This window comes from Peromyscus leucopus, chromosome 2, assembly GCF_004664715.2.
Source record: "Peromyscus leucopus breed LL Stock chromosome 2, UCI_PerLeu_2.1, whole genome shotgun sequence".
Classification (NCBI taxonomy): Eukaryota; Metazoa; Chordata; class Mammalia; order Rodentia; family Cricetidae; genus Peromyscus; species Peromyscus leucopus.
Genome location: NC_051064.1, coordinates 127646036 through 127672323, shown reverse-complemented (window position 1 = coordinate 127672323; position 26288 = coordinate 127646036). Strand labels below are relative to the sequence as shown.

General features: G+C 43.2%; 1 protein-coding gene across 1 annotated transcript; it reads right to left on the bottom strand.

Annotated features, from left to right (window-relative positions):
* Positions 1-4382: 4382 nt before the first annotated feature.
* Positions 4383-20209, bottom strand: Sfpq (splicing factor proline and glutamine rich). Its single transcript, XM_028861639.2, is given in 14 exon segments — positions 4383-4468; positions 4918-5001; positions 5762-11843; positions 14161-14282; positions 14364-14412; positions 15034-15151; positions 15680-15764; positions 15882-16078; positions 17624-17719; positions 17817-18118; positions 18442-18630; positions 19264-19610; positions 19613-19679; positions 19682-20209. Coding segments are annotated over 12 exon segments (2124 nt in total). The 5' UTR covers positions 20096-20209; the 3' UTR covers positions 4383-4468; positions 4918-5001; positions 5762-11705.
* Between the last annotated feature and the right edge of the window lie 6079 nt (positions 20210-26288).

Here is a 26288-nt window from a genome sequence, read left to right as displayed (position 1 = left end):
CTGATGACCTCTTCTGGCATCACTGGCCCGAGGAACACATTTAGTGTACACACACACACACACATACATACATACATACATACATACATACAAAATACTCATAAACAAATTTAGTCAGATCCAGCTATTCTGGAACTGTGTAGTCCAGGCTGACCTTGAACTCCTTAAGATTCACCTGTCTCTGCCTCCCAAGTGCTGGGATTAAAGGGGTGCACTACCATGGCCCAAACAAAATAAAAAGTTTTAAGAAAAAGATGTTTTATTTTAAAAAATAAAAGTAGCCACCTTGGGGAATGGAAAAGTGAGATAAGAGCACTTGCTGCTTGCTATGGAATGTTCTGTATGGCAAATGTGTTGCTTGGATTGGTCAATAAATAAAACACTGATTGGCCCGTGGCTAGGCAGGAAGTATAGGCGGGACTAACAGAGAGGAGAAAAGAAAGAACAGGAAGGCAGAAGGAGTCACTGCCAGCCACCGCCAGGACAAGCAGCATGTAAAGAATGTAAAGATGCCGGTAAGCCACGAGCCACGTGGCAAGGTATAGATTTATGGAAATGGATTAATTTAAGCTATAAGAACAGTTAGCAAGAGGCCTGCCATGGCCATACAGTTTGTAAGCAATATTAAGTCTCTGTGTTTACTTGGTTGGGTCTGAGCGGCTGTGGGACTGATGGGTGACAAAGATTTGTCCTGACTATGGGCAAGGCAGGAAAACTCTAGCTACAGCTGCTCTCCCAGAAGACTCTAGTTCCCAGCACCACCTGTGGCAGATGACAACCATTTATAGTGCAGTTCTAAGGAATTCAAAGCCCTCTTCTGGCTTCCTTAGGCAACTGCACATATATGGCATACACAGTTACCAAAACAAATAAAAATTATACATACATACATACATACATACGTGTGTGTGTGTGTGTGTGTGTGTGTGCATTTAAGTGATCTCCCTCACCACTACCACAGCCTCAAAGTGGAACCTATGCCAAAGCCTTCCTGCCTTACTGTCCTTAAAGGCAACAAGAAATTCTGTGTTTCAAAGGCTGAGAAAGGAGGAAGTACTCAAGGCCAGCCTTCACTAAGGAAAATCACCAGTCATTTTTCTTCTTAGGAACTAAGATATAGCTAACGATTGTGTGATACTCTATTTCTACAAGCATCTGAAAGACAAGAGCCAGGCACTCCAGGCCTAATCTCCCTCCGACCAGAGTGCCTTCATGAGCACAGCAACATCCCTACAAATGACATTAATCCTAATTGTGGTCCAAGGCTACTCCATCAGTAGCTTCCTTTAAAGCAACAGGTAACTGTGCTGACTAGTTTCTACCAACCTGACAAGCTACTCAATTAAGTGAATCTCTAGTGAGAAAATGCTCCCAACCAGATTGGCCTGTTAGGCAGGTGTGGTAGCTTTTCTTGATTGACCAGCTCACCATGGGAGGTGCCATCTCTGTGTTGGTGGTCCTGGGTGCTATAACAGGCCGAGGCCAGGCAGTGGTGGTGCTGCCTTTAATCCCAGCACCTGGGAGGCAGAGGCAGGCAGATCCCGAGTTCAAGGACAGACTGGTCTACAAATTGAGTTCTAAGACAAGCTCCAAAGATACACAGAAACCCTGTCATATAAACCCAAAAAATAAAAATAAAAAAAAAAGATGAGCTGTATGGTAGTAGTACAGGCCTTTAATCCCAGCAATTGGGAGGCAGAGGCAGGAGCGTCTGGGAGTTCATGGCTTAATCTGGGCTACAGAGAGAGTTCCAGGACAGCCCTGACCGTTATTGACAGCACTATGACTGTTACAGAAACCCTGTCTTGAGAAACCAAAAACAAAACAAGCCAAGTAAGCAATCCAGTAAGGCCTTCATGCCTTTGCATTGGATACTGCTTCCATGCCTCTTCCCTTTTGGGTCCTACAGACTTGTCTGCGTGGACTGTGCTGTGAAACTGTAAATTGTAAACTGAAATAAACCCCTTCTTGCCCAAGCTGCTTTTAACCTGATAGAAACCAACCTATTGGGAACGGAGAGATGGCTCAGAGCATTGGCTGCTCTAACAGATCCCAGAGTTCAATTCTCAGCAACCACATGGTGACTCACAACCATCTATTGCCCTCTTCTGGTGTGCACACTGTACACAACCTGTCAGCTGCACTGGTCATTCTGAAGAGGGTTGAGTTACTGTTTGTGTGACAGCCTAGTTTTATGGAGTCATTTAAATTGCCAGACATTAAGGTATGCTTCTTCTCAGAAAAGGCTGAAAACCGGCCAGCGGGTGGTGGCACATGCCTTTAATCCCAGCACTCGGGGAGGCAGAGCCAGGCGGATTTGAGTTCGAGGCCAGCCTGGGCTACCAAGTGAGTTCCAGGAAAAGCACAAAGCTACACAGAGAAACCCTGTCTCGAAAAACAAAACAAAACAAAACAAAAAAAAAAAAAAAAAAAAAAAAACCCAAAAAACAAAAGGCTGAAAACCAAGCGTTGAGTGCACTTGTCTCTAATCCCAACGTGGGAAACTGATCTCACAATTCAGCCCTGGCAGGCCCATCTTCTATTTCCCAGGGTCTGGAATTAAAGGCAGGCACCATCACCACCAGTCATTGTTTTCTGTTCACTAGACCACCACCTATTGCGCTCAGTGCCGAAAGCAACCAACTTCCTGTCCTGGATATTTCACACACACATATGGCCTGTGTTGTTAATTTATGTTGCAATGAACGACTCATGTCAATTGCATACTTTTAGGTTCTGAATATTATCCTGTTAGGCTTGTGGTCAGTCACTCATGTCTGGGGCAAGCGACACTTGGCAAATACTCAACCAGCATCCCACTTGCCAACATTAATACCAGAGTTGAACATGTATGGTGGTTAATTCCATGTGTTTGAGTGACCACACAATTGCGTACTTCCTCAGCAGTGTCTAAGGCTTTTCTCACCGTACATTTTACAGATCACGTGCTTATCTGCACAAATCTCTGCACTCAAGAGGAGCAGAGATGAAGGGCGCCCTATCTAGACTTCCTGGAACTGGACTTAGCACACCTCCTGGGGATACTGGGAACTGAACCTAGGTCTTCAAGAAGCCATCTATCCACACAACACTGACCTGTAGACTCGGTAAACTTTCCTAGAAATAGCTTTGCTAGCTGGTTCTCTATTCTCAGTTAACTCAGGTTGCTGAAGGGTTCCCTAGTACATGCTGCTGACATCTATTCAGCACTTTTCAAGGTACTAGTTTGTGTGCACCAGCATTTGTTTACTAAAAGACAAGTGCCAAAGTTGGAGTCACTTCTGTCCTGCGATCATGTGGATGGCAAGGAATTCAACTCGGGTCATCACCTCTACCCACTACCCCACTGACCTGACCCCCTTTCTCCAGATTGTTGAACTTCTCTGATGCTCCCTAAATTCTAGCTAGTCTTGTTCTTTACTTCATTCACATGTTAAGAATCCTCTACTAAACTAAATGTCGTAAAACCTTTTCTACTTTAAGTCAGAGTCTGTCTCACTATGTCACTGTGGTTGTCCTGGAACTCAGATCTGCCTGCCTGGCTAGAACATCTGATTTTCAGGCTTTAAAAATCATTATGGCCAGGTGGTATGGTAGCACACACCTTTAATCCCAGCACTCGGAAGGCAGAGGCAGGCGGATCTCTGTGAGTTCAGGCCAGCCTGGTCTACAGAGTGAGTTCCAGGAAAGGGACAGAACTACACAGAGAAACCCTGTCTCGAAAAAACAAGAACAAAACAAAACAAAATCATTTTCCCTCCAGTAGTGTTGATAGCGCAGAGGCAGGAGGATCTCTCTGAGTTCAAGGCCAGCCTGGGCTACAGAATGAGTTCCAGGAAAGGGACAGAACTACACAGAGAAACCCTGTCTCGAAAAAACAAGAACAAAACAAAACAAAATCATTTTCCCTCCAGTAGTGTTGATAGCGCAGAGGCAGGAGGATCTCTCTGAGTTCAAGGCCAGCCTGGGCTACAGAGTAAGTTCCAGGACAGTCAGGACTATAGAGAAACCCTGTCTAGAAAACAAACAAAATGTTAACTAAATAGCCTGTTCCTGCTGGGCGGTGGTGGTGCACGCCTTTAATTCCAGCACTCGGGAGGCAGAGGCAGGCGGATCTCTCTGAGTTCGAGGCCAGCCTGGGCTACCAAGTGAGTTCCAGGAAAGGTGCAAAGCTACACAGAGAAACCCTGTCTCGAAAAACAAGCCTGTTCTTCCAGCATCAACTTTAAGACTTCACTGGATGTTCTTGTAATCCTGCTAAGCCCCAGTTTGACAATGTATGTATGTATAGGACACCAAATAGATGACTCTACTACCTAGATTTAACTTTGGGTACATAATCAGACAAATAAAAAAAACAGCCCTATTTGAACAAAAGACAATCAAGATTTTAAAATATCTTTATTAAATGGCAGTAAGTTCATTCCTCTTTCGTCTTGACTCATTTTCTGACACAGCTCACTTGATCCTGTCAATTAAAAAATATGATTAATCCAAAAGAACCAGGAATCAAAATTTAAGACAAGTTACTAACCAATTTGCCTAACCCTGTTAAACCAAGGAATGTGGTAGTTAGTGGGGGTTTGGAGTAGCAAACAAGGAGCTACAAGGCAGTTTAAACTGCTGGGTGAGGATGGAGCTCAGCAAGCTGAGGTATTATCTGCCCAACATCTTTCCCGAAGCCCTCGACAATTCTTACAGAGCGCGTGCGCGCGCGCACACACACACACACACACACACACACACACACACACACACACCAAGTATGGTGACACCTTCCTGTAATCCAGTTCTCTGGAGGTAGGGGGAAGAGGAGGACCAAGGTAAAAGGGTTGTGTTTTACTTCACAGCGGGCCCTGTGCTTTCCTACTACACACAAGGCTGTCTCCAAAGAAATCCAACCTTCATTTCACTTACCTAGAGTGTCTGTCAGGCTACACGTGTCGCTTTTCTTCTTGGCTGGACCATGTTGTATGGTATCTTGAGAACATCTGATTCCACCTATAAAACAAGATTTAAATAGCCCATACATTATAGCCTATGTATCTTGTACTGGTACTAACAAAGACCAAATTTTTGGGCACAGGCTCTAAACAATTTTATATAAAAATAAAAAAAAAAAAAAAAAAAAAAAAAAAAAAAAAAAAAAATATATATATATAGCAATATATTACACACAATATATTTGGTATAGCTATATGTGGTAAAGACCAAGGTGGCCCAAAGAACAACACTGACATGAGGTTTTAAAACCTGAAAGTATAGCATATTTCTTCTTATTTCCAGGTGTTTTTTTTTTCTGTTTTTTTGTAGCTGTTAATTTTTCTGTTTTAAGCATGCAGCATTTTGAGTTTTTTTTTTTTTTTTTATTCTTTGTTTTCAATTTTTTGGGTTTTTTTTCAAGAAAATGGTTTTTCTGTATAGATCTGGTTGGTTGTCCTGGATAGGTCTGTAGACTAGGCTAGCCTTAACTCAGAGATCCACCTCCCTCTTCTTCCCAAGTGTTGGGATTAAAGGTGTGGGTCACTACTATGCAATTTAAAATTTGTCTTCATGTGTGTTATGGGTGCTGCCATGCAGGTAATACAAATCACACCAGGTGTCACACAGCACGCACCGCAAGTGCCCCTGATGCCTAACCCTCGACTGTCACACAATTTTTAAACATAAACTGGGCATAAATTTTGGAGAACCAAACAATTTTCAGCATCAAACCAAAGATAAATCAGATCCCCAAAGCCCCATTTCTAAGGACACTTACTTCAAGCAGAGACTCCAAAATCAGCCAACATCAATCATTCTCACCTAAAGAATAATAAGAAAAAGTTAATATGAAAGACAAGGGTGTAAGATAAAGGCTTGAAAAAAAATGCTAGTTAACTTCCAAATTTAAAAGAGCAAAATTCCAGAGATTAAAGACTGGAATAAGTTGTAGCATTTAAAAAAAAAAAAAAAAAAGGAAGAAACTTTATGGGGGGAATCTAAAATTATTCTTTCTGTAAGTAATAAGTAGATGACAGAATTAGGATGAAAACTATCTTCTTTAAAATGCAAAAGCCTCATTTCTAGTTTCACCAGTCTGAGCACAATGAAGTTTGACTGCACCCAAAATATACTATCCCTTATGTGAAGGTGTGTGCCAACGTCTACCTGACTGAGCAACATACCGCTTCCCCAGTCAATTGGTTGTGTCTCTCTCTTCGGCAGAATACCTCCAAGCAGAGTGCTTTGACCCTTTTCCCACAGCACACAACACTGCAGTCTTTACCCTGCAAGCCTATGTTTGCCTCCATCTTTGCTCTCCAAGTCCTCACTGTGTTTCAGTTAGGGCAGGGAAGCTATGCCTTACTCCAACAGCAAGGAAAGTTGTTCTGAGAAAGAGTCAATGGCCTTCACTATATACCTGGCACAGTGCACAAGAAACAGAAAGCTCAGCCTTAATTCAAGTTCCAGGTTTTTCTTCCTCCCTGTATCACTACTGCCGCAGGTGTATATGCAATAGTTCTGTTGCACATGGACCATCCATAAGGGATACTATATTGTTTTGCATTCTTTCCCCATTCTCCAATTATTCCTATTCTATGTCCAGGCCCTTTTCACCTTCATTTTTTTTTCTCCAGCACTGGTGTTCAAAAACATTTTATGATTTGTTGTTCACCAACAGCTGTTGAGATTTCCACATTTGCGTCTAAAAAATTGCCAATCATTATCTAGCAGCAATGACAGATGATAAGGAGCAGTTAAATCCTCTGGATTCTCTCCCTCGTAGGGAGCCATTTGAGAACTGCACTAGCTAGACAGCACTAAACATTATCAGCTAAAGCCGAAACCAAGAAAAGGCTCAGAACAAACACCCCAGAGCTCTAAGACCTATCCAAAATCATTAACACAAAGGCAGCAGTAATGCAGGGACTATGGATCATGTCACTGCAGCTGACAATGATTAACAATGGAGACATGCACCCCATTAAGGTTAAAGTCCAAAACTAATCACACACATCTCTTCATTAGGGAGAGTGAGAGTATGCATTGCTGGGAGGCTGCAAGCAGCCTTGTATCAAGAGCACCCATTACATCTCTTTCATCTTTCAGAAAGCACCGGGATCTGCTCCAAGGGCCTAACAGTACAATAATAATACATTCTGGCACCACACCTCTGAACATAGGTTTTCATTTAAAAAACAATTATTTTGGTTGCAACAAGATTATGAAATACAATGCGAGCACCTCAGTATTACTGGAACCCATTTAATTCCCATTTTTTTAGTGTTTTAAAATCCCAATGTACTGTAATATTCACAATTTACACCTACATACAAATTAAACTAGCAGAAATCTACATAAAGTCAGTGGTTTCTCATTCTGAAGTACAAAAGCCTAATCTTAAAGCAGACCAAGGGGAAGAAAAATAACCCCACCCCAAATTCCCTAAGTCCACATATTTTATCAAGTATATTCTCTGCAAAAGTTGTTACTGTTCAAAAGAATAAGCCTGAGCTCTTGTTAACATTCAAAATCACTAACTGAGCCACGGTAGCAAGCCTGTGCTACCGATTTAACAGACTATGACCCTGCAATGTCCCCATCAGGGTTCCAGGTAGGTTAGTGATACTCATGTCACACTGTATGGTTTGTATGGTATAAGGAGCTAAGTCACCATTGCTTTCATCTGTCAGTAATCACAAGTTGGTTGTTTGGAGTAAATACAAATCTGCCCCACCATCTGACTTGCCTGACCAAAAGCAAGCCATTTTTCTTGATACAGTGAAAGAAAATTCTCACAGTCCTGAAGTTTTCAGCGGCACGTATGCAAAATGAACCAAACTTTCCAGTTATAGAACAGAAAGCATTATGAGTGGAAGCTGTTTCTCATGCATGCTACCTAAACACCAAGGTTAAACTGAAGTGAGGTCTACAACAACAGCTGATAGAAAGCTCAAGTCCTAAGCAACAAAGGAAAATGCTTTGAAGACTCATGTACTCCTGTGATTATTAACATTTTGGACTGTCATCAACCCCATCCCTACACTAGGAAGGAAGAGCTACTCTGAACAAATGCACTCATATTCTACAGAATACGACGAAGTCCTATGACAGGGAACGATTCCCCATGGTTTCAACTGCAGGAAGTCAGTGTTTCACACTACTTTCCCCCAAGTTTAGAGGATAAACATACTCAAAGACAAGCCACTTAACATGAACTATTCATAAGATTCCCGTCTAAGCCCAAGTTAGTAACAAGTGTTCCCATGAAGCCCACACCTACAAAAATTTTATCACATTACAAAAAAAAAAAAAAAAAGACAGAAAAACACACCCCCACCCTGTGTCATTTAGTCTTGATTTAATCAACTTGCAAAACAATGACCAAGATTGCATAATGAAATTAGACATTGCCGACCAATGGGAGGTCAAGTTTGCTACCAAGGAGACTAATTATCACAGACTACAGTCTTCATCAAGGTGCTATGAGCACCCCAGGTCAAGCATGGTTTGGTTGGCTCCCCTCCCCCCACCAGATGTGCTCCATTGTATCTTCAGTTACAGTGTAACTAAAGAAAACCACAAAATTTCCAAGACACACCAAAGATTCAAGTTTGCATTTTTTCTGAGATCTCCAACAACACTGAATTCTTCCTAATAAATTACAGATCTAACCCCAGACCCAGATTTTGAATTAACCTAGCTTATTATACAAGTATCAGGTGCTGCACTGTTATTTCACTGTCAGAAGTGTGATGTCAGAATGCCCACTGAATAAAAGCACATAGCAAGTCACCAAGTTAGATTATATTGCTTGTTACCTACCTGTATGCAGTCGGCAATGAGAATCTTGGAGCAAGCAGGAATACTACATCCGGGTCCTAATGTCCATTGCCATTTGCGGTACTACGTTCCTCACAGTTACGCACTGCAGAAATGCTGGCTAAACGCAGTTATGTAGCAGGCCACTACTTTAATAGTGCACAATTGCAGTCCAAGAACACCACAAAACATTTCGCCACAACGTTGTGGCTTGCCCAAGCCAAGTACCTAAATTTTATCTACCATGATATGCCACTTGTAAGAACTGCACAGGTGTAACATTACAATTTTCCCAGATTTTCTCTTTATATTAGTGGTACAACACACAAAGAGTGGTGGGTCTTAAAGTACTTAGGAATTTAATGTCCTAAGGACAAAAAAATATGGTCTCACCACATAATGTATGTCAATGGGTTCAGCTTGTAGCATATGTCTATTAAATTTCTGTCTTAGAGAATGAAACTTTAAGGAGATATTTTTACAAGGATACCCTGCAAACAAAATTTTGAGGATGTGAAGGAGGAAATAGGGCAGGTTATTTCTTCCAAGGGAGAATGTCTAAAATACGTCCTGTTATCTTCCCCTCCCCTCCCACCCTAAGTTTCCTTTTTAGCTTTTGGTTCAACTGCTCAAGATGATTTCAATTCACTATTAGGCTAAAACCATCACATGTAAGACTCATGGAAAGTCTCAGTAGCTTACAACCCTTGGTACACTGATCAAAATCAGTGTCGGTCGGTTGACACTATGCAACCTTATCTGCTAAACACGGTTTAGCAGCTCTACAGCCCACAATAAAGGCTATCAAAAGCCACAATCTCAAGAAGTTCTCCTGTAAGCATCCTTCACCACTCTGTAGTACACTACTACCAAAAGCTTATTTTAGGGGTCTGTGCCAGCATCCCTTATAAAGAAAGGCATGTAATCTGAAAAATAAACTGAAACATTAATTTTATAGGCAGATTTTCCCATTCCCCCTCCAGCCCCCACCCACATACATTCAAACTCACCCTCCATGGGTGTCCCATGAACACCCCTCAAGTCCCTACTATACAATTCAACCAAATGAGCTCCTTTCAAATCCAGATCTTTGTATCCGTACAGAAAACCTTTATATATCACCAATTATTAACTTCACTTGGGCCAAAAACTTTCTGATTGCTAAAATTATGATGGAACTACCTATTTCCAAGTGTACTGGTGAAGAAAAATTAATCTATTTTTTAAGTAGATTTTTCTCCCTTAATACACCATATACCTGTCAGTCATAAAACCATTTGGTGACATGCTTCTTATAATCCACTAGTGTTTACTTTCTAAAAAAAATTACGGTATTTTCCTATTCATGAAGAACTCAATTGTTTCTACAATAGGTCTCCTTTTGTACTCAAGCACAGTACTCAACCTCAGCAAGTGATTTAGAATTTTTTGCCAATTAGCACCAAGGACAGAGGTGAAAAGGATGAAAACATTCCATAGTGAAAGTTCTATAATGTATAGACTTGAATGGAAATGTAACTAAGAACAGAGCCAAGCCATTCAATTACTTTAGTACTGTTAGAAGTCTTCTCTTAACGTATTTACACTGGGAAGAAAAATCAAGCTCCCATTATACTCATAGACAACAGTAAACAATCTACTTTATTATTATTAAGTCAGAAAGTCTCTTGTTCTAGTGAAAGGAAATTCAATGAAGTTGATAATCAACTAACATCATGGAAACACCCCTAAGCTTACGGTGGAGGAAAGAGTATTTATCCCATGTAGCCTGACCAACTCTCTCCAGATTTAGTGCTACGTTAAAAAGAATGGTATAACCAGGTCAACTCCATAGATGAGAATGGTTATTGGCAGTCCTACTTGGTAACAGTCACCACTAGTTCTTAAAAGAACCAATACATTTTTCAGACTACAGATTTTGCTCAATAGCACAAGGAGGTGTATGTTTAGGAGTACATAAGGCTAAACATACCTTATAATTAACAACTAACCCTTAACTCTTCAAGTTAAAATTCCAGACTAAATCCCATCTTTTAAATCACTTGAAGTAATACATGAAAAGGCTTCATGTTTAACAATCTTTAATTCAAATGCAAAAGTTCAGTACAAGCCAATTATAGGGCTTGGGATTTATTCATTTAAAACAAAACAATAGGGGAAATGCAATGATATGATCTTTCCATTCTCAAAAGCTTTCAAGGAAAGGATCATAGATAGATAGGGCCATAAGGGATCATTTAACCCGCCCCCCCTTCTCTTGCTACCAGTAGTTTATACCCATTCCATAATCTTAGTACATGTTCCTGAATTAAGATTTACAGTTCAACTTTTCTAACATAACCATTTAAAAATGCTTAGCACCAGCTTGCTTCCTATAATGCCAAACAAATCTAACTACTTCAATATGCATTTCTTTTTAAAACAGGGCGGGGGGCCACCATTTGTAGAAAGAATATTTAGCCTCCAGATACATTTCCCAGAAATGGCATATGCCACTCAAAGGCCTAGACACGCTCATGCTTTCCAAGTGGGAATACCTAGCCTAATGTGCAGAGAAGCATGAATGGCAAAGTTGAAGATCAGTATAACTATTTTTCTATTTATTCGAAGCACAGTAAAAAAAATGGTACACTTTGGAAATTCAGTGGCACAAGGTACACTGCCATTAACTTGAGAAACATTATACAGTTAAAAAAAAAGTAAATAAAAAGAAATTGTTTTCTCCTGTTTCAAACACTGCGTTACATAATTTTACCTGCCCAAACAGACCATTTACAAATATCAGGTCAATAAACTGCTAACATCCATAAAAAGGTAGCTTTCTTACTAAAATGCAAGAATTTAAAAGTGGTATCTAAACAAGAAAAGACAAAAACAAACTGGAATGAAAGCCTAGCTATCTAAAATCGGGGTTTTTTGTTTGGCCCTTCATACTCTTCTCTCCCTCTGCCATATCCTGCTGGAGTTCCAGGCCCCATTCCTCTAGGACCCTGTCCACCCACAGGACCCGCACCTCCCTGCCCAAAGCGCTCAGTACGCTATTGGAACAGTAAATTAACAGTTCATTAAATGTAGTTGATGTCCATGTGTGTTAAGTAAATATTTTAGAAGGTTCCGTAGTCAACGTTCGTCGATACAATCACCAATGAGTCGATCCACAGGTACCGGGAACATAGAAAGGAAAAAAGGGTAATTTGAAAATTAGTTTACGGTAATACATGCCTTGTGGTATGTTCCCACTTGAGCCATTCTCATACACCTGTTTCAAAGAATAGATCTTCCCTGTAGTGCTAAAAAATTTAATTAGTGCAGATGTGAAAACCCATTCGAAAATGAGTTCTAAGAAATTCACATCAGATTAATCCACTGAAACACCTGTCCAGGTATGAACAGAAAATCATCTCCAACCATAAGAAGCTCAATCAGACAAAAAGCAACTCACTCAAGAAGTGACAAAGACCTACTCACCAGTTAGTGGCATGTGCTGCATAAGAAACCTTGTGCTTTTCAAGATCTTAAGACACATCTGCAAAGTTGCAGAAATCTTAAAAAGTTGGAATGAAGCTTAATAAAATGCTACCGGACTACAAAAAAGAAAAAGCACAAAAAACTAATAGATTTTTACTTAACCGGCACAGTGACTTGATCAAAAACTCATGTTGCCACAGTCTCACAGGCATACCACACTTCAGAGCCATCACTATAAACCAGACACTTACATGCACAGTATGTTTCTGCATTGTTACAAACACAATACACAGCCCAACTACTTCAAAAGTCCAACTTTTTCGTAGTTTTGGAAAGTACACTATCACTTTGTTCTATGATTCCATGTTTCAGGTTATCTCCCAAAACAGCCTATTCCCCGAGCTAGGGGGACTGCAATAAAGCAGTGAGTGACTTCCCTACTCCTCCAGTTTTAGGTACTTTCACTGTAAACACAAAGTAAAATAAAACCCACATATCCTAACAACAGAACCCTACAGGCTTTCCACTTACAATTCTACTCAAAAGAACCCAGTTACTGGTCATTACTCAAAATAAAAAAATAAAAATAAAATAAAAATGGCACCAGGCTTTAACTGTTCCTACAATTTCAACTTAAAACACTATAGAACTACTCGAACAGACTACTCTTAATCTTTTACTTTTGAAAAAAATCTTCAAAACTGTATGGCTTCTACAATAGAGCTAAAAAGAAAATTTTAGGTTTCAGAGTTATCTTACAATACTTAAGAACTTAGGAGTTGTTAAATGCATAAACCTGTGTCTAGACACAGAACCTAAGAACACTAAGAAACTAGTTAATAATAAATTTGATACACCTTGTGCCTTCTACAAAGTATGTAAGACCAAAATGTTAATTTTAAGTTCAATTTGATGAAATCTAACAGCACTATATCCAACCATTTATAATGCTAACTTAAATTTTTCAAGAAACCTTAGGCAGGTTTTAAATGAGATCTCACACTAAAACCATAAATTCTTATTTAGAAAATCAATCCTATGAGCTAGAAAATGCAGCTCCTTTGTGACAAAAGCCTACAGGTGAATTATTTAGATTCAATTCAGTTACAAAAATGTATTCCCGCCAAAATGCAGTTCCTAAGGATCTGTAAAGCCCTACTGCAGCCACTCATACCAAAATTCACTTTACTATTGGAAAGCACCTGACAGGCTATCTCATAGAGATAAAAGTGTGATTGCATCAAGGGGTCTAGAACAAATGCACACAATCAGTATGCTTAAATTGCTGTTGCCTTTTGCTACCCTGTAGCAAAGTAGAACCATCAGTTCCTTTCAGATGTACCTACAGAGACCCAGCAGGTGGGAAACGACGAGTCAGAACACTAGACAGTTCTTTTTCACGGGCTAGAAATAGAAACCACACCAATTACAGATCCAAGTCCTACCTGTCGCTCTAACATGCTTAAGGCTACATACAAGCCTTGAGTCTCATTCCTACTTATGGCAAATACCAGCTCGAAGAATGGCACTGTGCCATTTCTCTCACTTGGATGAAGACAAACCATATACAATTACCTAGCATCTAAAAATTTGGATTTGCCATGCACTGGGGTTCCAAAGTGCACAGACAATAAACCTATCTACTTATTGCCAAAGATAACTCTATATACAGCAGCATTGACTCCTTGTTGGCAACCAGATCTGTTAGGTTACCACACACAGTTCTACATTGCCAAAGTAGTCCTCAGTATTATATATATTTACACAATGGGGGAACTAAAAGTCCAAGTTAGCTACTTTAAAGAGAGAAAGAGAGAGGAAAAAATAAAACACTCAAGTCATGAAATTAAGCATTTCCTTTGTACTATGTCCCACAGGATACATTACCATGTCGCTTCCCATCATGGAACCACTCATGGTTGCTGGTGGAACTCCAGGATTGGCTTCATAACCTATGCCACCACCACCACCTAGAGGTGGAAATTTCTGGCCTCCTGAACCATAGGGATCTGGGAGACAAAAACAGTAGTCAGCACCACCAGAGCACTGCTGCGCTGTGTTAACACCCTCCACTGAATCCTCTCACTTACCTCCCATGTTCATTGTTCCACCACCACCCATTCTCATGTCTCTTTCTCTCTGGGGGAAAAAAAAGTACAAAATTAAAACTCTTACTTATAGGTGAAACTTACACCAAGTCAAGTACTCAAGTACAAAGAAAATTTAACAAACACAAATGTATCCAGGCTTGGAGGGACACACTTCTAATTCCATGCACTTGGGCGACAGAGGCAGGAAGCTCACTGTTTGACACCAGTGTAGCTCTAGTATACATAGAGAATTCTAGGCCAGCCAAGGCTACAGAGCAAGACCTTGCCTCAAAGTACAAACACACACAAAAAACAATTCAAGGCTCAAAAAAGCATGTTTCTCTGATTGCAAGTGTCCTGAACACTGGTTAGACTATCAAAACAAAGAAATAAAACTCCAAAAAGGTAAGAAGTGGTGCATGCCTGTACTCCCAGAACCAGGGAGGACAAGGCAGGTGGACCTCTAAGATAGAGGCCAGAGGTGTTATACAAGAAAAAATAAGAACAAACAAAATCTGATCCAGTGAGATCTGGTTATGTTGAGTACCACACACGACACACAACAGACGACAGACAGCTGCACTGAAGGCACCAAGTCAACTTCATGCTAACTGTCCCCCGCCCCAGGGAGGCCCCAGACAGCTCCAATTAGACTGGACACACAACTTACAGGGTCCATGTAGCCCATCCTGCTGTAACTTTCTTCTCTCTGGCGTCTCATTTGTTCTTCCATCTCTCGTTGGCGAATCATCATCTCTTCCTCTCGTCTACGCCGTTCCTCCTCTTGTCTACAAATGTTTTTCAAGCATATAAACCAAAGTGTCATCTATACCCTTAAAATTTATACTTAAGAGGTCAGCCAGTTATGGTGGTCCTTGCCTTTAAACCGAGTGCTCAAGCGAAAAGAAGAGGGAAAGGGATCTCAAGCTAGCTAGTGCCACACAGCAACAACACCTTGATTCAAAAAAATACTTGAAGCCTGGCGGTGGTGGCACACGCCTTTAATCCCAGCACTCGGGAGGCAGAGGCAGGCGGATCTTTGTGAGTTGGAGGTACAGCTCAGGCTACCAAATGAGTTCCAGGAAAGGTGCAAAGCTACACAGAGAAACCCTGTCTCGAAAAACAAAAAACAAAAAACTTGAAGAGCTAGTAGTGGTTTGTCTTATAATTTTAAAATGTGTAGGTCAAGCTATACTGTTCCAAGTCTAGAACATAACTCTATAGACAGCAGCATTCTGGCAAAGAATAAGCTTTCCTAAGGCACTTAGTACGTCTTGTCTACAAGGTGGAAGTGAAGGCTGGATTTAACACTATACCTCAATTGCATTTCTTTACGCTTCTGCATTTCCTGACTGTGAAGTTCTTCCATGCGCCTCAATTCTTCCTGGCGTCTCATCAGATCTAAACATTGGAAATTAACACTTTGAGATTCGTGTTAATGAAGTTCTGGCCACTTTAAAGGCCAACTGATCCTCACCAGTAAAATTCTGAAGCTTTTTTTTTTTTTTTTTTTTTTACCTTGGCGCAAAAGATTTGCTTGATGCTCATGGTAGGCATCTTCCATTTCACTTTCCAATTTATCTTTTGCATCCTTCATGTTTTTTTCAACTTGTTCCCTTTGCTGTTTTTCCATTTCATCCAAGGACTTCCACCGTTGAGAATATTCATACTCAAATGTGCCATGCTGAGCAAAACGAGGAGGTGTTTCTCTCTCCCTGACAACACAAAATTTATATAAAGCCAATGTGAGAATGTATTAATACCTTTCTAAAAATCAAAACTTTAACCTAGGCATGATGGCTCATGCCTTTAATTCCAGCACTGGGGAGACAGAGGCAGGCAGATCTGAGTTCCAGGACAGTCAGGACTACAGAGAAATCCTGACAAGGAAAATAGTAAGTATGGGTAAGGATATGGCCCAGTAGTAAAGCACTTGTGTAAGCACGTAGCATAATGAACAATGCCCTGGATTTGACCCCCAGCACCAAGGATGGACAAAGAAACACAAGACATGGTGCTTTTCTCTATACCACTGTGATGTCTGTAAGATCCCTTAACTTGCAATCCTGCTCAACTGTGTTAAGAATCACAAGACACAAATCAGAATGATGGTGAAAGGGACTGGAAAGACGGCTTAGCAGTAGGTGGGGAAAAAAGCACAGCAGTTCTTACAAGGGACCTGGTTCCTAGCACTCTCTCTTGCCTCCTTGGGAAGCAGGCACACATGGTGCACAGACATACATGCAGGGAAACATCCACACACATTAAAAATTAAATTGTACTTTGCAGACACTGCTTAATAAAGGATTTCTATCAACACTTTCATTCCCCTGAAGCCTTCGCTCAGTCTCATACTATCTTCTTTATAATCCCCTCCCCTTTTTGAGACAATGTCTCACTGTGTAGTCCTGGCTGACCTGGAACTTGCCTCCTAGATAAATGCACACGTGTAACCCTGAATTATTTACCTAAATTGTATCGAATCAAGGAAACAATCAAGGAAACAAGTTATGATATAAAATAAAGCAAGAAGCCAGAAGAAATGCATGATGATGCATGAGTTCTAGGCCAGTCTGGTCTACAGGGAGACCCTATGTCTAAATTAAAAAAATTAAAGTTAAAAATAATAATAGTAATAATAATAACACAGTGATAGGTAGGTAAGAAACCCCACCTTCCCTATTTCCTATAGCACAATTGTCCAGGCCTATTTTTTCCCACCAACATCAAACAGATCTCATGCAATTTAATTTAAGCATATATCTGAAACAGTTGTGAATGTATTTAAACTGAACACCTTCAAGTTCTGCCTGAAGCCAGACATGGTGGCACAGGCTTTTAGTCCCAGTACTCTAGAAGGCAGAGATAGGTAGACTCCTGGGTTTGAAGGCCATCCTGGTCTTTCACAAAGCAAGTTACAGGACAGCTAGGTTTACAGAGAAACCTTGTTTCTAAAAACCCAAAACTACTCCACCCCCAAATCCCAAAACTAAAAATTCTGTCTGAGCCTGAGATTTATTAAGCATATTCAAGCAACATTGTAACATATTCCTAAGACTTGTCTTGACGGCTCACATCTATAATTCCAGCACTTGAGAGAGACAGAAGTCAGGATTTGGTCAAGGTTTTGGTAAACTTGGCCTTCATAAGGGATTTCCACAGCAACCAGACATACACAGCCAGACAAAAATTTCATAACTCCTAAGCAGAATATAAAATTACTAACTTTTCTTTTAGCGCACCAAAAAGCTTAATCTTACTTTTGATACATTGGATTCTTCTGGGCCAGTTTTTCAGGAAGACCATCTTCATCATCTAATTGTTCAAGAGGTTCCACAATGACTGGGCGAGGCGTCCTAGTAACAGAAATGATTCCTCACCTTAACTTCCTTCCAACTTTATTTGTAACCCCCAAAATTATCAAAAATTTATCATAAACAAAAGACAACTTACGTTGTCAGTAAGAAAACGCCTTCACTGCATCTTTCAAATGCTTTTCTTGCTGCTGGCTTTGAAGCAAATTCAACAATGCCTTTCCCTGTAGATCTTCCACGATCATCCACAATTACAACAGCCCTCTCAATAGGACCAAACTGGCTAAAGGCCTCTTCCAACAGTTCATTAGAAACATAGGGTGAAAGATTCCGAACAGAAAGAGCTGCAGCATGTGTGGCAAAGCGAACCCGAAGCTGTCTACCCCTCATGGGGGTATCATCAAGTTCAGCTTTGGCGATTTCAGCCAAGGCTCTAGACTCCTGTAAATATCAGAAACATTTTTAAACAACTCCAAATCTAGCTAATGTCCAATTTGTCATACCCCTTCCTATTCTTACAACTCACTCAACTGAAGCATCATCTTCCCGCAGTCCCTTCCAACACCCCGAGGACTAAAGGTCTTTGTTGCTCTGCCCCAGTACATACTATATCGATGACGAAAAATCTCAAGGCCAGTTACTTCTTCCCAGTAACTGGGAAGAAGTTTAAAATCAAGCTTTCAAGACTTTGCAAAAGAAAAAAAGAAACCCAAATATTTTTTATTACGTCTATGTTTATAAAAAAAACAACCAAATACACTCACAAGTTTAATGAACCCGAACCCTTTGCCTTTGTTGATAAAAACTTCTCCGGGTTCTCCGTATTTAGCAAACAGTCTTTTGAATTCATCCTCTGTGATATCAGCAGGTAGGTTCCCCACAAACAACCGACAGCGCTGTGTGTAAGTTTTTTCTCCAGGCCTCCGCAAGAGAGACAAGTTGGCTTTAAATCCCTAATGAAAAAACTGGAATTCAGACACCAAAGCAGAAAACAAAAACAAAAAACAAACAAAACCAATTCTGGTTGTCCCAAACAGGCCCTATCTTAAACCCATTCGTAACGATATTCTTTTTTTCTCCCACACAAACACTACCAAGTTGTACCGTACGGGGTGATGCAACAGGATCACAGACTCTAACATCGGAAAGGCCGCGACCAGACAAAAGGCTTTAAAACACACGCGCCGTTATCAGCCAATGTCAATCAACAACACTTGCTGACGTCAACCAGAGACTCGACAAGGATGAACCGGGGCCCGGAACTGCGCTAAAACTCTCTCCTCTAAGAGCACCGCATCGCACCGGCACAGCCCCCGGGGACTGGCAGCTTCTGCCAACCCCACCGCCAAGCCAGCAGCGGTGGCAGCGGCCCTCCCGCTGGAAGCCGATCCCTAGCGAACTGTTCTCCCCGCCGGCCGGCCGGCAGCCCCGCCTTCGCGAGCATGCGCAGGCGCGCTTCCGGCAGGCAACAAAATGGAGGCCTGCGCTGCCGCGGGCGGGGGAAAGAAAAAAAAAAAAAACACGCCGAGGGTAGAGAGGCGCCGCCATCTTAGGGGAACGGACGGCGCGCTCGTGGTACGACTCACCTCCGAGTCGGATATCTTCTCCTCGGTGCGGGCGGCGGGCCCGCTGGGAGGGGGCCCCTGGTGATGCTGCTGGTGGTAGGGCGGGTGGTGCTGGCGGCCCCCGCGGGGCTCGCCGCCACCCCGGTGCGGTGGCTTCGGGTGCCCGCCGGGAGCGCCCATGCCCGGGCCACCTCCGGGTTTCGGCCCACCGGGCATCTTGCCGCCTTTCGGGCCGCCTGGGCCCGGGCCCGGGCCTGGCTTAGGCCCTGGGCCCGCGCCGCCGGCGGGGGGAGGCGGAGGGCCAGCGGTCTGTGGCGGCGTCGTGGAGACGCCGCTGCTCGGTGTGGAAGGCGGAGGCGGGCCGGGGTGGTGGAGGTGACCGCGGGTGGCGGGGTCGGGGTAGGGCCCGGGCCCGGCGGGGCGCCGCCGGTGGTCGGGGGTTGGCAGGCGGGGCCGAGCCGGCGGGAGGCGGCGCAGCGCTCACTCCCGGCGCGGAGCCGGGGCCTTGGGGGACGACGGGCTTGGACGAGTCTGGCGGCGGCGGCGGGGGCTGCGGATGGGGCGGCTGCTGGTGCGGCGGCGGCTGCTGGTGCGGCGGCGGCTGCTGCGGTGGGGGCTGCTGCGGCGGCGGCTGCTGCGGCGGCGGCTGGTGCTGCTGCTGGTGCGGAGGCGGAGGCGGGATCGGGGGCTTGGGGCCGCCAGGGCCCGGGCCCATGGGGCCGCGGTTCTGGTTGAGGCCCATGCCGGGCGGCGGAGAGCGGAAGTCGTGGAGGCCGCCGCGGCCGCCGCCGCCTCCACGCCGATGGAAGCCGCCGCCGCCGCCGCCGCGACTCCGGAACCGATCCCGAGACATCGCTGCAGTCAAGGGGCGGTTGAGGCAGAAGCGGAGAAGTCGCTCGGGGAACGTGGATGCCACCTTGCCTCGCACAAAATGGCGGACGACACAAGCGGCGCACCGCCTTTGTCCTCTTCTTAAATAGGCCAGCGCGGCCTGGCCCGCCTTCCCGAGATTGACAGTTCAGCCACCCAATAGCAAGTGCGGTACTTGATGATGAAACCTAGATCTTCCTTATTGGCTGCCTAGAGAGAGGCGGGAGGAAGGGAGGGGCTGAGTTTTCCACTTGGCCTATGAAGGAGTAAGGAGTTGCCTATGCGCCTCTGTGATTTGTTGGAAGAAATTTGAATGGGCGATGCCTTGCAACTTTCCCGTGAAATCAAATATCCAGGGCCACATCAGTTCCTGATAGGCTGGGAAAGCTCTTTTCTTTCTTCTATTCTTCTTTGAGCAGTCCGCTATTCTCGTCCAGAAAAACATATTCACTGGTTCAAAGTTATAAATTGAGCACCTGGTATCTAACTCTTCTTTGTGCCAATGAAGTTAGAGAAACATCTCACAGAGTCTCTAAGCACAAATATTTATTTCATTGAAACATCATCGGAGGCCAGCAAGTTGGCAAACACATGTGAGCCCATCACTTGGGAGGTGGAAACAGCATAATCAGGAGTTCAAGTTTATCTCTACATTATCAACTGCATTCAGTTAGAAGCCAGCTTGGGCTACATGAAACATTTAAAAAAAAAAAAAAAAAAAAGCCGGGCGTGGTGGCGCACGCCTTTAATCCCAGCACTCGGGAGGCAGAGGCAGGCGGATCTTCGTGAGTTCGAGGCCAGCCTGGGCTACCAAGTGAGCTCCAGGAAAGGCGCAAAGCTACACAGAGAAACCCTGTCTCGAAAAAACCAAAAAAAAAAAAAAAAAAAAAAAAAAAAGAAAGAAAAAAAAAAGGAAAAGCAAAAATAGCCCATAGGAACACAAGTTGTTGTAGCACTATAAAATACGCCATTAGGCTTAAGCGAATACAGTCTTTGTCCAAGAGGAACACTGAGTTAGAGAGCTGAGGACACAGCCTGGCATGCAGAAGTCACAGTTCAATCCAAACATAGGGGTAAAAAAGATAGATTATGACTGCATGTATGTATACAGTAATAATTTACAAACACAAATCTTGGGAAAGGAACATGAATTTTTCTGTTTTGATTTTTCGAGACAGAGTTTCTCTCTGTAGCCTTGCCTGTCCTGGAACTCACTCTGTAGACCAGTCTGGCCTCAAACTCATAGATCTGCCTCCCTCCCAAGGGCTTGGCCTAAAGGCATGCAACCACCAGGTTGGCTGAGGTGATTTTGTTTTGTTTCTGGTTTTTTGAGACAGGGTTTCTTTCTCTGTGTAGCTTTGGTGCCTTTCCTGGAACTCACTCTGTAGCCCATGCTGGTCTCGAACTCATAGAAATCCACCTGGCTCTGCCTCCCAAGTGCTGGGATTAAAGGCCTGTGCCACCACTGCCCAGCAATTTTTTTATTTATCCCCTCCACTTAATACTTCATAAACAGGTAAGAGACTTTAAAAATTACTTAGGTGCCGGGGTGGTGGTGGTGCAGGCATTTAATCCCAGCATTCGGGAGGCAGAGGCAGGCAGATCTCTTTGAATTCAAGGCCAGCCTGGTCTACAAAGCGAGTTTGAGGAAAGGCACAAAACTACACAGAGAAATCCTGTCTCGAAAAACCAAAAAAAAAAAAAAAAAAAAAAAAAATTAGGTGAGAGCACATGACTTTAATCCCAGCACTTGGGAGGCAGAGGTAGGTACATCTGTGTGAGTTGGGAGGCCAGCCTGATCTACATAGAGTGTTCCAGGACATCAAGGGCTACATAGAGAGATCCTGTCTCAAAAAAATAGAAATTAGTTGGGTGGGATGACACTATGTAATCTCAAATTTTAGGTGGTAAAAGCTGGAGGCTCAAAGCCTGCATCATTTACATATCATACCAGAGCTACGTAGTGAGACCCTGTTTCAAAAAACAAAAGTTATTACCCTAAAAGGGACAAGCATGGATTGCCCTAGGAAGGGGAAATAGATAAGATCTCCTGGGTAAACGGGGTTGGTGGTAGGTGGTGGTGTTAGGGGGATATGAACACTAGGTAACAGGATGGTTGAGTTGCAGGAGGGACAGAAAGAGAGAGAGAAAGGAAAGAGATATCTTGATAGAGGGAGTCATTATGGGGTTAGAGAGAAACTGGTGCTGGGAAAATTCCCAGGAATCCATAAGGATGACCCCAGCTAAGACTCCTAGCAATAGTGGAGAGGGTGCCTAAACTGGCCTCCTGTAATCAGATTGATGACTGCCCTAATTGTCATGAGAGAGCCTTTATCCAGTAACTGATGGAAGCAGATGCAGAGATCCCCAGCTAAGCACTGAACCTGGACCCAGCTCCTGGACTCTAGTCGAAGACAGGGAGGAGGGATTATAGGAGCAAGGGAGGGTGTGTGTCAAGATCACGATGGGGAAACCGACAAAGACAGCTGACCTGAGCTAGTGGGAGCTCACTGACTCTGAACTGACAGCTGGGGAACCCGCATGGGACCAAACTAGGCCCTCTGAATGTGGGTGACAGTTGTATCTTGGTCAGTTTGTAGGGCCCCTGGCAGTGGGACCAGGATTTATCCCTAATACATGAACTGGCTTTTTGGAGCCCATTCCCTGTGGAGGGATACCTGCTCAGCCTTGATGCATGGGAAAGGGGCTTGGTCCTGCCTCTCACCTTGAAATGTCAGACTTTGTTGACTCCCCTTGAGAGGCCTTACCCTCTCTGAGGAGTGAATGGGGGTGGAGGGGGCGTGTGAGGAGGGGAAGGAGGAGGAACTGTAGTTGGAATGTAAAATAATTTAAATAGGGCTGGAGAGATGGCTCAGAGGTTAAGAACACTGGGTGTTCATCCAGAGGTCCTGAGTTCAATTCCCAGCAACCGCATGATGGCTCACAACCATCTGTAATGAGATCTGGCGCCCTCTTCTGGCCTGTAGGGATACATGCAAACAGAACACTGTATACATAATAAATAAATTGTTAATAAATAAATAAAAAATAATAATTTAAATAAAATAAAATAAAAAGCAGGCTGAGCAAGCCAGTAAGCAGCACTCCTCCATGGCCTTAGTATCAGCTCCTACCTTCAAGATCCTGCCCTATTTGAGTTCCTGTCCTAGCTTCCTTCAATGACAGACTACAATGTGGAAGTGTTATCCAAATAAACCCTTTCTTCTGAGAAAAAAAAAAGTTACCATATTATATATTAGGTTGGGTATGCTATAATCCCAGCACTCAAGAGGCAAAGGCAGGTGGATCTCTGTGAACTGGAGGCCAGCCTGTTCTACATAGTGAGTTCCAGGCCATCAAGAGCTACATAGTGAGACCCTGTCAGAAAAAAAAAAAAAAAATTATGCAGAGTTGAGGACATAACTCAGTAATAAAGTGCTTGTCTAGCTTGCAAGCCCTTTACTACTTTGAGGCCTTAGGTTCAACCCTCAGCTCCACAGGAACAAAATTTTTTTATATTAAGGTATTGATAAGTATCAATATGAAATCAACCAATTATGGCAGCAACCTTTTTCCTTCAAAGTCCCCAAACCCCCCAGTGTTGGGCCAGCAAGATGATTAGTTCAGATACAGGTTCCTGCTACCTGATGATTTGAGTTCAATCACTCAGACCCACATGGTGAAAGGAGAGAACCAACTCCTGCAAGCAAGTTGTCCTGTGATGTCACACATGTCCATATATGCACGTGCCCACAAAATAAATGTCATTTAAAACATCCCCAGGCTTCCTGGGACCTAGAAGTCCAAGATACCAACTGCTCCACCACTGAGATGTTTCCCCAGACCCTCTATATCTTCCGTGATGACAACTAACCATATCCTTTAATGCCCCTCCTAGCTACTGTCTCTTCTCTTTATTTTTATTTCATTATTAGCTTATTATTGCTATTATTTTTTTTTTTTAGTAAATTTTTTTCTGTGTAGCCCTGGCTACAAAGAACTCAGAGATCCACCTGCCTCTGCCTCCCAAGTGCTGGGATTAAAGGTGTGCACCACCACCTCCCTGCTTTATTTTTTTTTTTAAAGACAGGGTCTCTATATAACCCTGACTGTGCTGAAACTCACCCTGTAGACAACGCTGGCCTCAAACTTACAGAGATTCCCCCTACCTCTCTGCCTCCTGAGTGCTGAGATTAAAGATGTGTGCCACTATACCTGGCTTTGAATTCTTATATTCAGAATTTGTTTCATCTGGTTTAGATATTATCACTGCCTACAAACATAAAATCCTTGTTTTCTTATCCACACTAACCTGATAAAATGACTCCAACGATTCCCTTTCCCTCATAGATCATAGATCCTTAAGTTGTCACATTACATTCTGCTTTGTTTTGTCCTTTGACCTTTTGTGTGTGTGTGTGTGCGCGTGTGCGCGCGCGCACGTGTGTGCCATGCACCTGGAGATCAGAGGACAACTGGCCAGGCCAGTCAGAGATACAAAGAGAGACACTGTCACAAAACAAGATAACAAAAAACACATGGATCTCTAAAGTCACCCAGTGTTATAGCCTGGAAGACAAAAGGTGTTGAGGCTGAAAAGTGTAAGCAGCATATCACAGGAAGTTTGTAATACTGAGAAGAATGCTTGTCTTCGTATTGAACAGCAAATTGAAGGAATAAGCTGGAATGGCGGCTCATGCCTATAATTACAACGCCCAGGAACTTGAGGAGAATCACTGCAGGTTCAAGGCCAGCCAGGACTATATAACCAGACTTTTTCTAAAAGAGTGTCGAGATGGCATATGCCACCATGCCCAGCATGAAGATAATCATTTTTAAATCTCTTTAGGGGGAGGACAAAAAAAAAAATCTTTATTTGGGGCTGGGAATATGGCTCCGTGTGCTCATCTAACATTTGTGGTGACATCCCCAACACTGTAAAAACTAGCATGGTGGCACATACCTGTGTTCCCAGGTATGAAAGTGGATGCAGGAAAAGCTGAATATTTTTGTTTGTTTTTTTTTTTTTGGTTTTTCGAGACAGGGTTTCTCCGTGTAGTTTTGGTGCCTGTCCTGAATCTCACTCTGTAGACCAGGCTGGCCTCGAACTCACAGAGATCCGCCTGGCTCTGCCTCCTGAGTGCTGGGATTAAAGGTGTGCGCCGCCACCGCCCGGCAAGAGCTAAACTTTAAGGACATTCTTGGTACATAATGTACTCAAGAACAAACTGGGCTATGTGAGATTCTTGTTCTGGTGGAAGTTCCACCTCAGCCCCCTGCATCCATATGCCCAAAGAGTCTGGAATGTTCTGGTGGAAGCTCCACCTCAATCCATCTTCACATTCTCTCTTTCCCCAAACCCTGCCTCATCTCAGAAAGCCCTCTGAACATGGCTCCTCCCCCAGAGATGCTCAAGACCACCCCCAGAGGGTATTTAAGTTCTGGCACAAGACTTCCCCTCTGGGTACCCCTTCATGGCTTCTCCTCTTCCACTGGGACCACCCAGGAATGATCTGCCCAGATTAAACTGGATTCACTAATTCGGCCTGATCTGATTTATTACGTCAGCATTGGTGGCGGTGGTTACTACCTGGGGATTTAAACTTTTTGATTCTGTCTCAAAAATCTTTATTCTGCCGGGCGGTGGTGGCGCACGCCTTTAATCCCAGCACTCGGAAGGCAGAGCCAGGCGGATCTCTGTGAGTTCGAGCCAGCCTGGCTACAAGTGAGTTCCAGAAAAGGCGCAAAGCTACACAGAGAAACCCTGTCTCGAAAAACCAAAAAAAAAAAAAAAAAATCTTTATTCTACTGAATCAAAACTATTCAGATTAGATTGTACCAGCCACTTAGGTCTCAGCAAGGCTGCTGCATGACCCTGCAGAATGAGAGATAAAGCAATTGGAAGGCAGACTAGACCCATCTTCATTCAACATTACTATCAGCTACTCGATATTGGTGCATTTCTGTTAATAAGTTCTCCCTTATGAAAGAAGAAAAGCAGTGATATGCTGACATCTTAGAAACATTGTCTAGCCGGGCGGTGGTGGCGCACGACGCCTTTAATCCCAGCACTGGGGAGGCAGAGCCAGGTGAATCTCTGTGAATTCAAGGTCAGCCTGGTCTACAAAGCTAGTTCCAGGACAGGCACCAAAGCTACACAGAGAAACCCTGTCTCG